Below are 12,049 nucleotides of genomic sequence, written 5' to 3'. Positions count from 1 at the left end.
GGTGTCAGTCTGTACTGACTTGCTTGTTTGTCTTATTTTTCTGCTGTGATGTTGTCAAGACTACAAATCTCAAATCCAGAGTAAAAATCAGGTTGAAATACATCTGAGATCAACATTGTCTGAGGATGCTTTATCTGCGCTCCAAGTTGCTTATTTCCACATCCAGCGGTTACAGTGCAACATTATCATTCATTTGGAGTCGTGTTTCTGTCATGACCGTATTGGTTGGATGTTTTAGATACTGTACGCCCACTAGTGCTGCATGAGGTCACCACTGAAGACAAACTGTTTTCCAGGAAGTTTCGTGAGAGTGTTAATGCTGTTAGACTGAATTTCTTGGTTTATACGTTGCTTGTCAGCTTTTGACAGCTGAAATTGGCTTATTACATGTATATTTGCTTTATTTTTGTTTTTATTCATTATCATATTTACTTTAACAGTCACTCTTTGTAATATAGTTTATAAACTATAAAATATCCTCCCTTAGTATATATATTAAAGCAGTTAGGTATCTATAGTGTGATTTTAATGTCCATGAAGTTGTGTGACAGTCATAAAAGGTGAAAAGGAAAATACTACACCATATATTCCTAAAATATTTTATTACAGCACAGAGAAAGTACAAAAAGGACTTTTTGATTTTCTTCATGTGCCACCTAAACACCCCCATTCTCATCTTTTTTTATTCTAATCTTCTGTTTTTCTTTACCTATTCTTCAATTTATCTGCTTGTTTAATTCTAAGTATGAAGTATTTGTGTCTGTCAGATGCAGCTGGAGCGTCTGCTGGCGAGGCAGATGGAGATCCTGCAGGACGCCGCCGTCCAGGAGCGACTTCAGGCTCTTGACTGGAGGATCCCCCCCGCCGCCTTAAAGTACCTCAACGACGCCCACAATACCAACGGAGCCGCCGGCGACTCCAGCAGAGACAACCAAGGTAGGCCAGCAGCCTTGTGGGTCAGATTTATGATGCATAAACACTGGTTAAGAAACAAACATTTCATAAACAGAAAAAGCAAAATTAGCTTGTTTGAATAATTGTCCTGAATACTTTTCTCAATCTTATTGTGTGAAGCTGCAGTGGAAAATTTCTCAGCTTGTGTTTTAGTGCTTAAACTACAATACAGGAAACTTGATCTAATGTTTTTTTGTAGGAACACAAGAGAATACTAAAAACATACTAACTCTGCCTGGATGGTAGTGGCATTTCTGTTATATGCAACAAAACAAAACAAATCCACCTGGCTGAGGTCACTGAAGCAACACATAAACCATAATATGCAGTGGTGAAGGTAACAGAAAAATCACATGTCCAAATATTGTGATTGAATTAACTTTAAAGGCAAGACTCACAATAACAAAAAAAAAAACTCTTTGTGTTTCCACCTCTGGGTTTTCCTGTTGAGCTGCATTTATTTAAAGTAACTCTAGGAGCAAAAAATAGGAGCCAGAAGTGACCATATTTGGACGAGAGGGTGGAGCTGACCCTAATGCTAGCTGCTAGCTTGGTTAGCACGGTGCATTTACAGTCTATGGTTAATTGTGATAATGCTATTGCTAAATTTTGCTAACAAAAAACAGGTTTAAAACCATTAAAACAAAATGTACTTGTAGATTAATCTTCAAATTACCAGTGTAAACACACTATTTTTCCTTTTTCTTTTGAAATATAACACAACTGGACTCTAAAGCTGGTAGTATTTCTGTTCTATTAAGATAAACATGGTAAACCGGGAGTATATCCTTTAATGTCTTGCATAGAGTTGATATGATGCTTGTCTTGCCCATTTTACATTTTGTTTTGAATGCATTCAATCTAGTTTGCAGCAAAAAAGGGTGGTATGGGAGCAGGAGCTGGGCATAGAATTCACAGAGGAAGGGTGGAAAGGTGCTATCAAAAGGACCCATACAAGCTCTCTCTGTGCCCGACTTGGACTCATACAGTTCATTTTTCTAAAGCCTGGTCTGAAATATTTCCAGAAGTAGAGGACAGGGGTGACAGATGTCATATATCTCCATGCAACTTAAGTCACATGTTCTATTCATGCTCAAAGTTATATCATTTTTTGCGGGACTATTTTGAGACTATGTCTAAAGTATTTAGGACTAAAATTAAAAATTGCCCTTTTATTGTGATATTTGGTGGCCCTCATGACTGTAGTCTATTCACCTCTACTCAGTTAGACACTTTAGCTTTCACATCTTTACTAGCACGATGCCGTCTTCTTCAGGATGTCATGTTTTTTCTAGAACTGGAAAAGATCAGGTATGAACTGATAGGTAACTCGGAGAAATTCTTTGGGAAATGGCAACCCTTCATAACATACTTCAACTCACCAAAGGTCTTACTGCCAGACTAAACTTCTATTTTCTTTTTTTTTCCCTCCGCTTGTCTTTTTTCTTCTTTCTGTCATTTTTTTTTAAATTTAATTTATTTTTTTCTTGTAGCTTTGTTCTATTATTGCTCATTCAACACAGAGAGTTTGTTAAGATGTGCAAGGAATACATACAGCTGTTTGTAATTTTCTAGCTCTGGTGAGGGTGGATGAAGGGGTGATGGGGGAGCTGTGGAGGAATTGGAATAAACAAATGAGGGGGAGTATTGGAATTACATTCCTCCTATAATATGTTGAACCAAATCTTCACAATACAATGTCATAAACAGGGAAATATGAATAGACCTTGAAAATAAAGAAATGAATATTAAAAAAAAAAAAATACTTGCAAGGAAACGTGGCGAGGAAGAAAGAATATTAAAAAAGAGAAGAAGAAAAGGCAGTGGAACGACAGTAAAAATGGAAAACTTTGTTGGAAAGATAGACAAGCAGAAATTAACCAAATTGTTGCATTTTGTTGGTCTTTAAGCTCGGGTGGAAACAAACAAACTGAATCTGAGCTTAATTCCACTTGTTAGTGTGAAAATTTCATGTCATAAACGCCACAGGATGTGTACGTGTGCATGGAAACATCACCCATAGCTGCTTATTTTCCACACCCGGCCGTGGCTGCTGTCACTTCTTCTTCTTTTTTTTTTTTTTTTCATTTCCATTTTTTCCTGCTCTGACTTCTCAAACACAGAAAGAGGAAAGAAGAAGAAGAGAAAAAAAGATGCATCATTATTCAGGATCTTACTTCTCCTCCGGGCCTCATCTCATTTTCATCCTTTTCCTCCCTCACCCACTCTCGACAGCTCATTATATCACTGTTCCCACAAATCCCACAATGCACCTGTAATTATCACGCCCACGCCTGTTTACCTCCAGCCAGTTGCCCGGAGGGGGGCGTCTCTCTCTCTCTTTCTCTCTCTCTCTCTCTCTCTCTCTCTGTCTCTCTTTGTCTACCTCTCTCTCTCCTCCCCCTCTTCTTCTCTGCTTTCTTTCTTCTTTTTCTCCTTCCTCTTGTCTCTTTTTCCCCCTCTCTGTCATTTGTCATTTCTTTTCTCCTTCTTCTTGTCTATCTTAACCTCTCTCATACTTTATGTTATTTATTTTATCCTCTTTTTCACTGTCTCTACTTCTTTATCAACCTACATTTTCCTTATTTCTTCTCTCTATTCTCTTCTTTTTCAATATTCTCTCTTCCTCGCCGTGTTTCCTTCCAAGTATTTTTATGCACATTATATCATGTTATGCACCTAAGCAGTCAACAAAAATGAATTAGTATCAACAGAAAGTTCTTACAACTGCTTGAGGTTGCATATCCGCAAAATCCGCATATTTTTTGTGAAAATCCTTACGGATTGAATTACATTATCACAGCTTTTTGGCAGTAGAAGTAAAAGTAAAAGGCAGGGATGTGGAGGATAAACCTAACTGTAATGTAATTTTCATCTTGCATTACTGATGATGATCCAGAAAGCAGGTGATGAGACACCTGGATAATATCTGAATCTTGTATACAGGAATTAGAATAACCAGGTATCACAAATATGATCAAAAACAGGACAAGACTCAAAACTGGGACACTAGTTTGCAAGTAAACATACTCAATAACAATCTGTGAAATAAAGAATATCAGTGGTATTCTAGAGGGATACAAAATACATTTACATTTCTCTCTTTCTGGCTTTCCCTCTTTGTTTCTTTCTTGCTCTCAGAGGGAAAAAAGGCAAACACGAGGGATCAGCAGCTTAACACAAATGTTTTGTTACCACTGGGAATATTGAACATGTAAAACAAAGCCTGAGCTACTGTAGAACAACATCTGGGCTGATGTTTGCTTTTATCCAACTTGATTTACTTTAGTCATGTCTGATGGATGAAGGCTGCAATTTGATTCTGTGTTCATTATTGACTGATCAGTCCTACACTGGTTTGTGGGAAGAGCTTTCTCAGACATAGTCTTCTCTGTCTTCTTCCTCTTATTGTTTTTTTTCCTGGTTTTTGTGTCCTACGAAGGCATACATTTATTTTCACAGACAACATGGAAGTTTTGATTGTCTTTTCTTGACATTTTTTTAAAATTAAGGTCCATTTAGTAGCTTTCTGCAGAGCTTTCAACCATACCTCAGTTTTTTTCAGCAGATAGAATTAGCTCAGTTCTCTTTGAGTTAGTCATGGTGAAGAATAATATTCACAGTCAAACTTTTTGATGTTTTTGGGCAGCCGTGAGAGTCATGAGAGTGCAGGTTCGATGGTTCAAATTCATGGAAGATCTTAGAAAGTGTCTATCAGGGAAAATTGTTTGGACACAATCACCCCTCCTGTAGCACTAACTGTTTAAAAATTTGCTGAACTTCTGGTTGTTTCAGTGATGGTTCAACAAGTAAAGGCAGCAAAATCTGAGTTATGTTTTATTAGAAAAATAATAATAATGTTTGTGCTTTTGTGTTTCTGTCTTTCTCCGTTCTCCAGATGAACGACCAATCAACTTGCGGGTGGTTAGTCAAAACATGCAGGAAGGTGACCTCCCACTGGGCAAGCAGCTAGCCAATGAGCTTAAGCGCCATCACAACCATAACAACAACAACAACAACAACAACACAGATGAGACCAAAACACCAGCAACAGGTTAGTGATGTTTGATGTGAAGACGGAGCTTATTATCCTGGCTTACAATAAGAATGTGTAGTGCCTTGCTCATGGGCAGCTTTGGTAAGAGTTTAGGAACATAAAATCTGAGAGTTTACAGCATCACATTTGTTCTGCAGTTACTACTTTATGGGTTTCTATAAGGATTTATGCTGCTTTATCAACCTCTTTGCTGACGATACCATTCTTTATCTTCGTGTTCATCTTTAGAAAACGGGACGTCGCAGCGGGCATCCAGCAACGCAGAAAAGAAGACCATCAAGTCAGAACCAGAAGACTCCACATAGTGCCTCCTGCCTCACACAACCCCCCCGTCCCACCCCCACGTCATTCTACTCACACTTGACAGTATGCAGTTATTACCCGTCAATAGATACTAAGCAAGCACAGCCACAGTAGAGCCTTAACAACCAATGTTGCCTCATGAATAGCATTTATTTTTCTTTGATTTTGTCTTTTTGTTGTTTTGTTTTAAAAAAAAGTATTTGCCAAAGCACCTAGAGAGCATGTTGAGAAGCCCCTCGATGCTCTACAGGTCTTTGTCTGTTGATTAATTGTACATGTTAGATGTACATGTAATTTAAGAGTGATCTGTTGCAGACATTTGTACACTCTTTACCTCTGCCTGGGTGTTATTTTTGTTGCTTTATTTGGACAGCCAGGTTGCAGGCTTTCATGCCGGGGCTGAATCATAACTCAACGTAGATTCAGAGATGGAAGAATTGTTGGAGCATGATTTGACAAGTTTAGCATCAAAGTGGTAACACTTTATATGACTGCCATTTAACTAATGTTTCAAGTTCTCTTTCACTCACGGACACCTTAAAACTGATATATAATAAACATTTAAAATCCCAAAATATTTCAAGTATCCATGAACAGCAGGGCTCTAGAGAGTGTTCGTCAATCCACCACTTTGGTCCAGATTTAAATATCTCAACAAATATTGAATGGATTGCCAGATTGTCAATTTTGCACAGACAGGCATATAATCCCGAATATAATTAATCCTAATTGATTTATTAAGCCTTTCAGTTTTCATGTAGAGCCAGCTGCAGGTTCAAGATTTTAATTTGTGAAATATCTAAACATCTACTAAATGGATCAGCACAAAATTTCCTACAGTCTTTCACATCACTCACATGAAGAATTGTACTAAGTTTGTTCATCCTTTATTTTTTTCCTCAACCATTATGAGTTTAAAACTTAAATTTGTCCTGACCTGCAAAACTACTGACATTCCCACCAGCCTCAACTATACTTGTAAATGCAAATGTTTGCATGCAAACTAAGATGGTGACATTACTTGCTAAACATGAGCATATTAAAATTGTCATTGCAAGGCAATTTTGTTTATACAGCACATTTCTTAACAGGTAAACTCAATGTACTTTACATTAAAGTGCTTACAGTAACAAGTGACATGAGTTGTGTAGCGTCACAGAACCTTTTAGACTTTTAGTCTTATTATTTTCTTTATTATTATTATTATTATTATTATTATTATTATTTTCAGGGTGGAAACTGTTATTTTTGGGTTTGCAGCTTTTTAGGCAAGGTCAATATCCGTACTACTACTACTACTACTACTATTAATGATTTATGTTGCAAATTATAGATGAACTTGTAATATACATACAAGCATATATGAATATTTACTGGTAAAATATCAAACTCATTAACACATAATAATGGTAGACATATAAAGTGCAAAGTGTTACCTCATTTTGAGATTTGCGGCAAGGAATGCACAGTAATTGTCTGTAGGCTGCAGTGGCTGGTGTCCAAAACCTCGCAAGCCATTTTCATGACTTTACAAGCCAACTAGACTTTCTGACTACAAGAAGAAGATCAGAACTTACCAGCAATAGCCAAAGATTTAGCAGCATTTTGTTGGTGGCTTGTGGTCGTTTCCCAGGTCGTCACCCAGGTCGTCTTCTGAGCCTCCGTCATTCTCCCAAGTCTAACTTAGGTCTCTGCATTTGTACTGTAACTCAAAACAAAGGTGTAAGTACTGTAGGGAGATTGAGTTAGGATTCAGCCCCTGTAGCAGGTTAGTTTTTATTTGTCGTTCTCTTCAAATGGGAAAACAGGAGAGGTGGGATTAGTCCTTCCTTCCTCACTCTTGTCTTGTGTATATTTATGGGAGGTAATTTAAGAAGATGTAGAGCTGTTGTGGAATAACAGCAGGGGACCTCTGTCATTCGTCTTGGCAGGATGGCTGGGCTGGCATGCCGGAGGCCGAGCTAATTGGTTCATTTCACTTTGTAATTTAGCAAAACACTGCTGTTGAACCGAAACCACGCATCTGCAAACAGGGAGTATTTCAGGAATGAAGATGCCTGTGTGTTGTTTTTTTTTAAATGATCCAACAAGCTTTCAGCAGGCCCCAAGGGTCTTAAAATCCACTTGATGTGTAAACTTTCAACTGAAGAAAGGATAAAATATTAAAGATTGCAGGTATGTGGTTTTTTGACAAAAGCAGCAAAAAGCAAAATTTATTGCTGTTCTTCATTGAGCAGCAGCCTGGGGTCTGTAAATAGTACCGTGATAACAAATAGTGCTAGCCTAATCTCTCAACCAGGGTTTTCCTTTGTCAAGTGTAACTTTGCTGTAGATTTTGGTGTCAATACAGTGTTTATGTATGTAGAGCAAAAACAAAAAAAGAAAACTTAAGTGTCATTGAGGAAAAAATACAACAGTGTGAAAGTGTCTGGTATATAAAAACATGCTTTACATGATGATAATGTTAATTAGCCTTAGCTCTTAACAGTGTTTAATCCACCTGTGATGGCCATCAGTGCATATTTCAAAGATGTGTTTTTGCTGTTTAGAGGTAGATACATAACAAATAAGTGTTCACTGTGTTTTTATGTGTTGGCCACATTGTGTAAATACGTCTGTTTGGTCTCCAAGATGATAATAATGTCCAGACAATTTGGTCTAACTCTCCTTCCCCCCTGCTCCTTACAGATAGTTTAGTCTCACTCAGCGTAATGACAGACCAATGCAATATTTATGTAAGTAATAAGTCTATTTGCATACTATATGGATCATTTTGTCATGTGCTCAGTAACTGTATGTCTGTCATCAGCACCAGGGTGGGAAATCACCTACAACTTTGGAAATGTTTGTGTTGTCTTACTTTTTAGTGCGCAGCGCACTGTATTTGTATTTAAAGACATTGTGCTCTTTTCACAAAATTCCTTGAGGTTGTTTTGTTTCAAGCAGCCACTATGGCAAGAAACTAGGGAGGATGTGGAGTCATGATTTGTTGTAAAAATCTAGTTTGCAAAAGCTAAAGTAGCTAGTGAACTTTGGGAGATACAGCAATCATGGTCGGGGACAAAAAAAATATTTTGCTACCCGCCTGATTGGCTCAAACACTGGCCCATGATGTTTCAGAGAATATAGCGCATGTCTGAACTACCGTCTCACTGATCACCGTTCTCCTCACTGTTTATTGTAAAGTGATAGATTAGGCTTCACCTAGTTATGCACCTGTTTTTTAAACACTAATATATTTTATTTGTTATACAGCACATAAACATTAAACTTTATTTTTTTGAACTCTATTGTAAGGTGCGTTCTCTGATCAATGTCATCTAAATCCAATTCAAATCTGTGTTTTCATTACTTGTCATGAATATTTGTGTTGGCATGAAAATATGATGTTTACTACTAGAGCCTGACTGATATTGGCTGATATCTACATTGTTATTTCAGGGTTTAAAAAATCTATATATTGACCAATTTTAGTTTTTCATCAATGAACATTTTGATAAAGGTCCTTTAAATGTGGTTATTAAAGGACTGTGAACAAAATATATGCTGAGCAGGACATTTCACAGTTTAAAAGGGTGCTCTTTGATGGATGATGATCTTTTTGTACTAATATTTCTTGTTTTTTTAACAGCTGACAGTGTGCTGACAATGATAGCTATCATAAGCAAAAATCGTCCCAGTATTATAGGCCATGCCAATATATCAGTTGGGTTATAGTTAGCAGATCTTTTTGGTAGTTGGACCTCTCAATGGTCTACAAAGACTGTATATGATGATTTTATAGTTTTGGGTGGTTAAACCTGTAAGAAAAGGATTGATACTAAATCTTCTCTTAAATATAGCTATACTAACATTTTAACTTGAATAATGTTAGGTGACTAGCATAAATTTAAAGTTACTTATAGTTACTAGCTAAATTGTTGGCTAACATCAACTTAAATCCAACATCTTTGGATTCAGGGTGCCAACATGGGCCCAAAAATAACCAGGAGGTTGCTAACAGGAGCTAATTCTCAGTCCAAATTCACTGAAGTACACTCAAAACCTTCCCAAATCTGGCAGCCATTCATGAGCTAAAGCCGGCTCACATTTGGTCATCCAGTGCCAGAACACAGCCAACATTTAGCCACAGTTAGCCTGACTTGATGATATGAGTTAGCCACACAGCTTAAACTTTTGTTAATTCATAACAAATTTACTAATGAAGATTTAGATGTTATGATGTTAGAAGTACATATCAGGACACTGGCAAAAAAACAAAAATACAACTCACGACTAAAACAAAAAGGTTGATCTTTATAAATGCTAGTTTGACAAAATTATCTCGACTCAAGGTCAACTTAACTCACTTGCTTTTTCTGGCGATTTCAGCAGTCTTCAACTCTGATGAAGCTCCAGCTTTTTTTTTTTTTTGTCAAACTACCATTCCCAAGGTCAAAAATGAACTTTCACGCTTAAGTTTGTTTGCAGTTGCTATGCTGTTAGCATGCACACCAGACTGAGCTTTTGGTGCCATATTGTTCAAGTTAGAGTATCAAGCTAAGGCAGAAAAGGCCTTTGTAGTCCTGTAATAATAGGTTATAGTCTTAGTAACACTATAATATAGTGATAATAATGTTTTGGTTGATTATATATTAGCTTCCCGCTACAGGGAGGAGCTGACTGAGTTTCGGTGTCTTGCTCAAAAACTAAACTTCCCTGAACAGGTAAAAAAGAAACTGAGGCAGGTTTGGGATGAAAGTGGCGACTGCCAAAAACACTCACAGGACAGTTAAGCTTCCTTTAAAGGATTTTTTCTGTCTTCTGTTTGTTTTCTTATTCTCTTTTTTTCTCTCCTTTTTTTTTTGTTTTACTGAGATGAATCCCTGTGCAGGCCATTTGCATCAGCGTCACATCAACACATTGTGAAACTGGCTGATGACTCACTCTGACGCAGGTCCTTTTCACATACCTCCCATCATCCTCTCTCTTTCTCTCCACTCCCTCCACCCCTCTTTCACCCCCCCTTTTCACACACACACACACACACACACATACACACACGCAGACAGATTTTCTCTGGAGAATAGCTCAGCTCATGAACACCCACGCTAGTTGCTGTTCACAGTGGCAGCCCTCCCCTCCCCTCCCTGTCCTCCTCCTCCTCCAGTGCAAGTCACTGATGATGATGTGTTGCCGTGGCAACGGCTGGAGGTGGGCGGCTCTACGGGCGGTGGGCGGAAGCCAGCCGCTAAGCAGCGTGGGAGGGATCTGCCGAGCGCACCCATCACCCTCATTTTGAAAGGAGCAGGAAGCTGACTGCTTTTGAGAAGGTGTGGGTGTTGGTGAATTATCGCCTCTCCTCCCTGCAGCTTCGTTAGGGATCGCCTTGTTTTTCTCCCTTCTTTCCTTCCTTTGTTTTCTGGTGTACTGCTCCATGCAGTGTGAACGCAGCTGCTCACAGGGGATTTCTGCACAAAATTAAACTTTGATAGCTGCTGTGAGTTTGAAAAAGTGACAGTTTTCCTGCTCTTTTCATTACTTCTGAGGGTTTATTTTTTAAAATTGTATACCAGAGCTCTTTCAAGAGAGGCACATGAGGAATAAAAAAGCACAGGGGTAAAATAATAGAATAGAAAAGGCTTTTTTAAATATAAAGTGGATGTGGAGACCATTCTTCACCTTCTTTGCATTTATCTCTATTTTGAGACTGAAAGTTTGTATGCAACAGTGAACTGTCACCATTTCCTTCCACATTATGACACATACTGGTCATAAATCAATATGATTACACCAACATATAACTTATTTTCATTGTGGTATTGCCCAAAATCATGCTAGCAACAAAGACTGTTGTACTTCTAAATGGAAGTTTAATTATGGCAGGTATTACACATCATACAAATAGTACATATTTTTAAAAATGCATTCACTCAAGCATTTCCTTTAATAAAAGCTTGTTACACCTGTTAGGTTCAAAGTATCTGACATCTGCTGAGCTGTTGAAAACCATCTCATGTGTCTTTAAGGTTGCTTATTGCACCATTCAACACCTTGACAGTACAGTAGTTATGGGTACATGATTGTCGGATGTTATAGCCTAAAAAAAGCTCAGAAATTTGCATGAAAACTGCTTTTTCAGAAGTGGTCGTGATTAAACCAGAAACCCACTTAACCGCAATGTACTTATGTTTGCAAGTGTCGGACACGCTTGGGCAAATGTTGGTCACATTTAACTTTGATTGCACTTGTCTAGCCAGTAAGCTTGAAAGTGTATTTAAAGGTCACTTTACACAAAATGAGTGTACGTTACAGATAAATAGACTGTAATACATAAAAACACAGTTCAATAAAATAAAAAAATAACCCATAACAGGTGGTCTAACTGCAGATAAAATGTAACGGATATCTCTTTTAGAAGCTCACAATAGTCGAGAAAAATCTAGCAAGGCTGTCAAATACACTTTATGGCCAAAAGTATGTGGACACCTGAACATCACCCCATATGTGACTGCTGAACACGTCATTTCAGAAGGTAATTCATCTTCCTGAGGTCACACCAAACTAGGACAATGTCTATATAGACCACATAGCTTGCACATGTACTTTTGAATGCGGTTGATAATCTAGGTTACTCTGCTTTCCTCCATTTTGAGACTTATTCAGCAACTGCAAGAAATGCTTTTTTTAGTGATGGTAAATTTCTTTGGAAGTCCCCTTTGATTGAAGACCTGATAACTGTACATGGAAATTTGA

At 37.8% G+C, this 12,049-nt stretch overlaps 1 protein-coding gene and 1 long non-coding RNA gene across 4 annotated transcripts in view; one reads left to right on the top strand and one right to left on the bottom strand.

The window, feature by feature from the left end:
- The window catches only part of LOC121891850 (NGFI-A-binding protein 1-like), a 43,942-nt gene extending 35,343 nt beyond the window's left edge, over window positions 1-8,599 (top strand). For all 3 annotated transcript variants that reach the window (XM_042404484.1, XM_042404483.1, XM_042404485.1), the window contains 3 exons: window positions 768-936; window positions 4,853-5,008; window positions 5,240-8,599. In XM_042404484.1, coding sequence (XP_042260418.1) covers window positions 768-936; window positions 4,853-5,008; window positions 5,240-5,316 — 402 coding nt within the window. In that variant the 3' untranslated portion in view covers window positions 5,317-8,599. The remainder of the gene's footprint in view (window positions 1-767; window positions 937-4,852; window positions 5,009-5,239) is intronic.
- Window positions 863-6,980, bottom strand: LOC121891891. Its single transcript, XR_006094212.1, has 3 exons — window positions 6,892-6,980; window positions 2,510-2,564; window positions 863-949 (listed from the first exon to the last, which is right to left on the bottom strand). It is a non-coding gene; the product is annotated as an uncharacterized LOC121891891 (long non-coding RNA).
- Window positions 8,600-12,049: the final 3,450 nt, after the last annotated feature.

This window comes from Thunnus maccoyii, chromosome 24, assembly GCF_910596095.1.
Source record: "Thunnus maccoyii chromosome 24, fThuMac1.1, whole genome shotgun sequence".
NCBI lineage: Eukaryota > Metazoa > Chordata > Actinopteri > Scombriformes > Scombridae > Thunnus > Thunnus maccoyii.
Note: the sequence above shows the minus strand (reverse complement) of the source record. Positions and strands in the feature narration are given on the sequence as shown.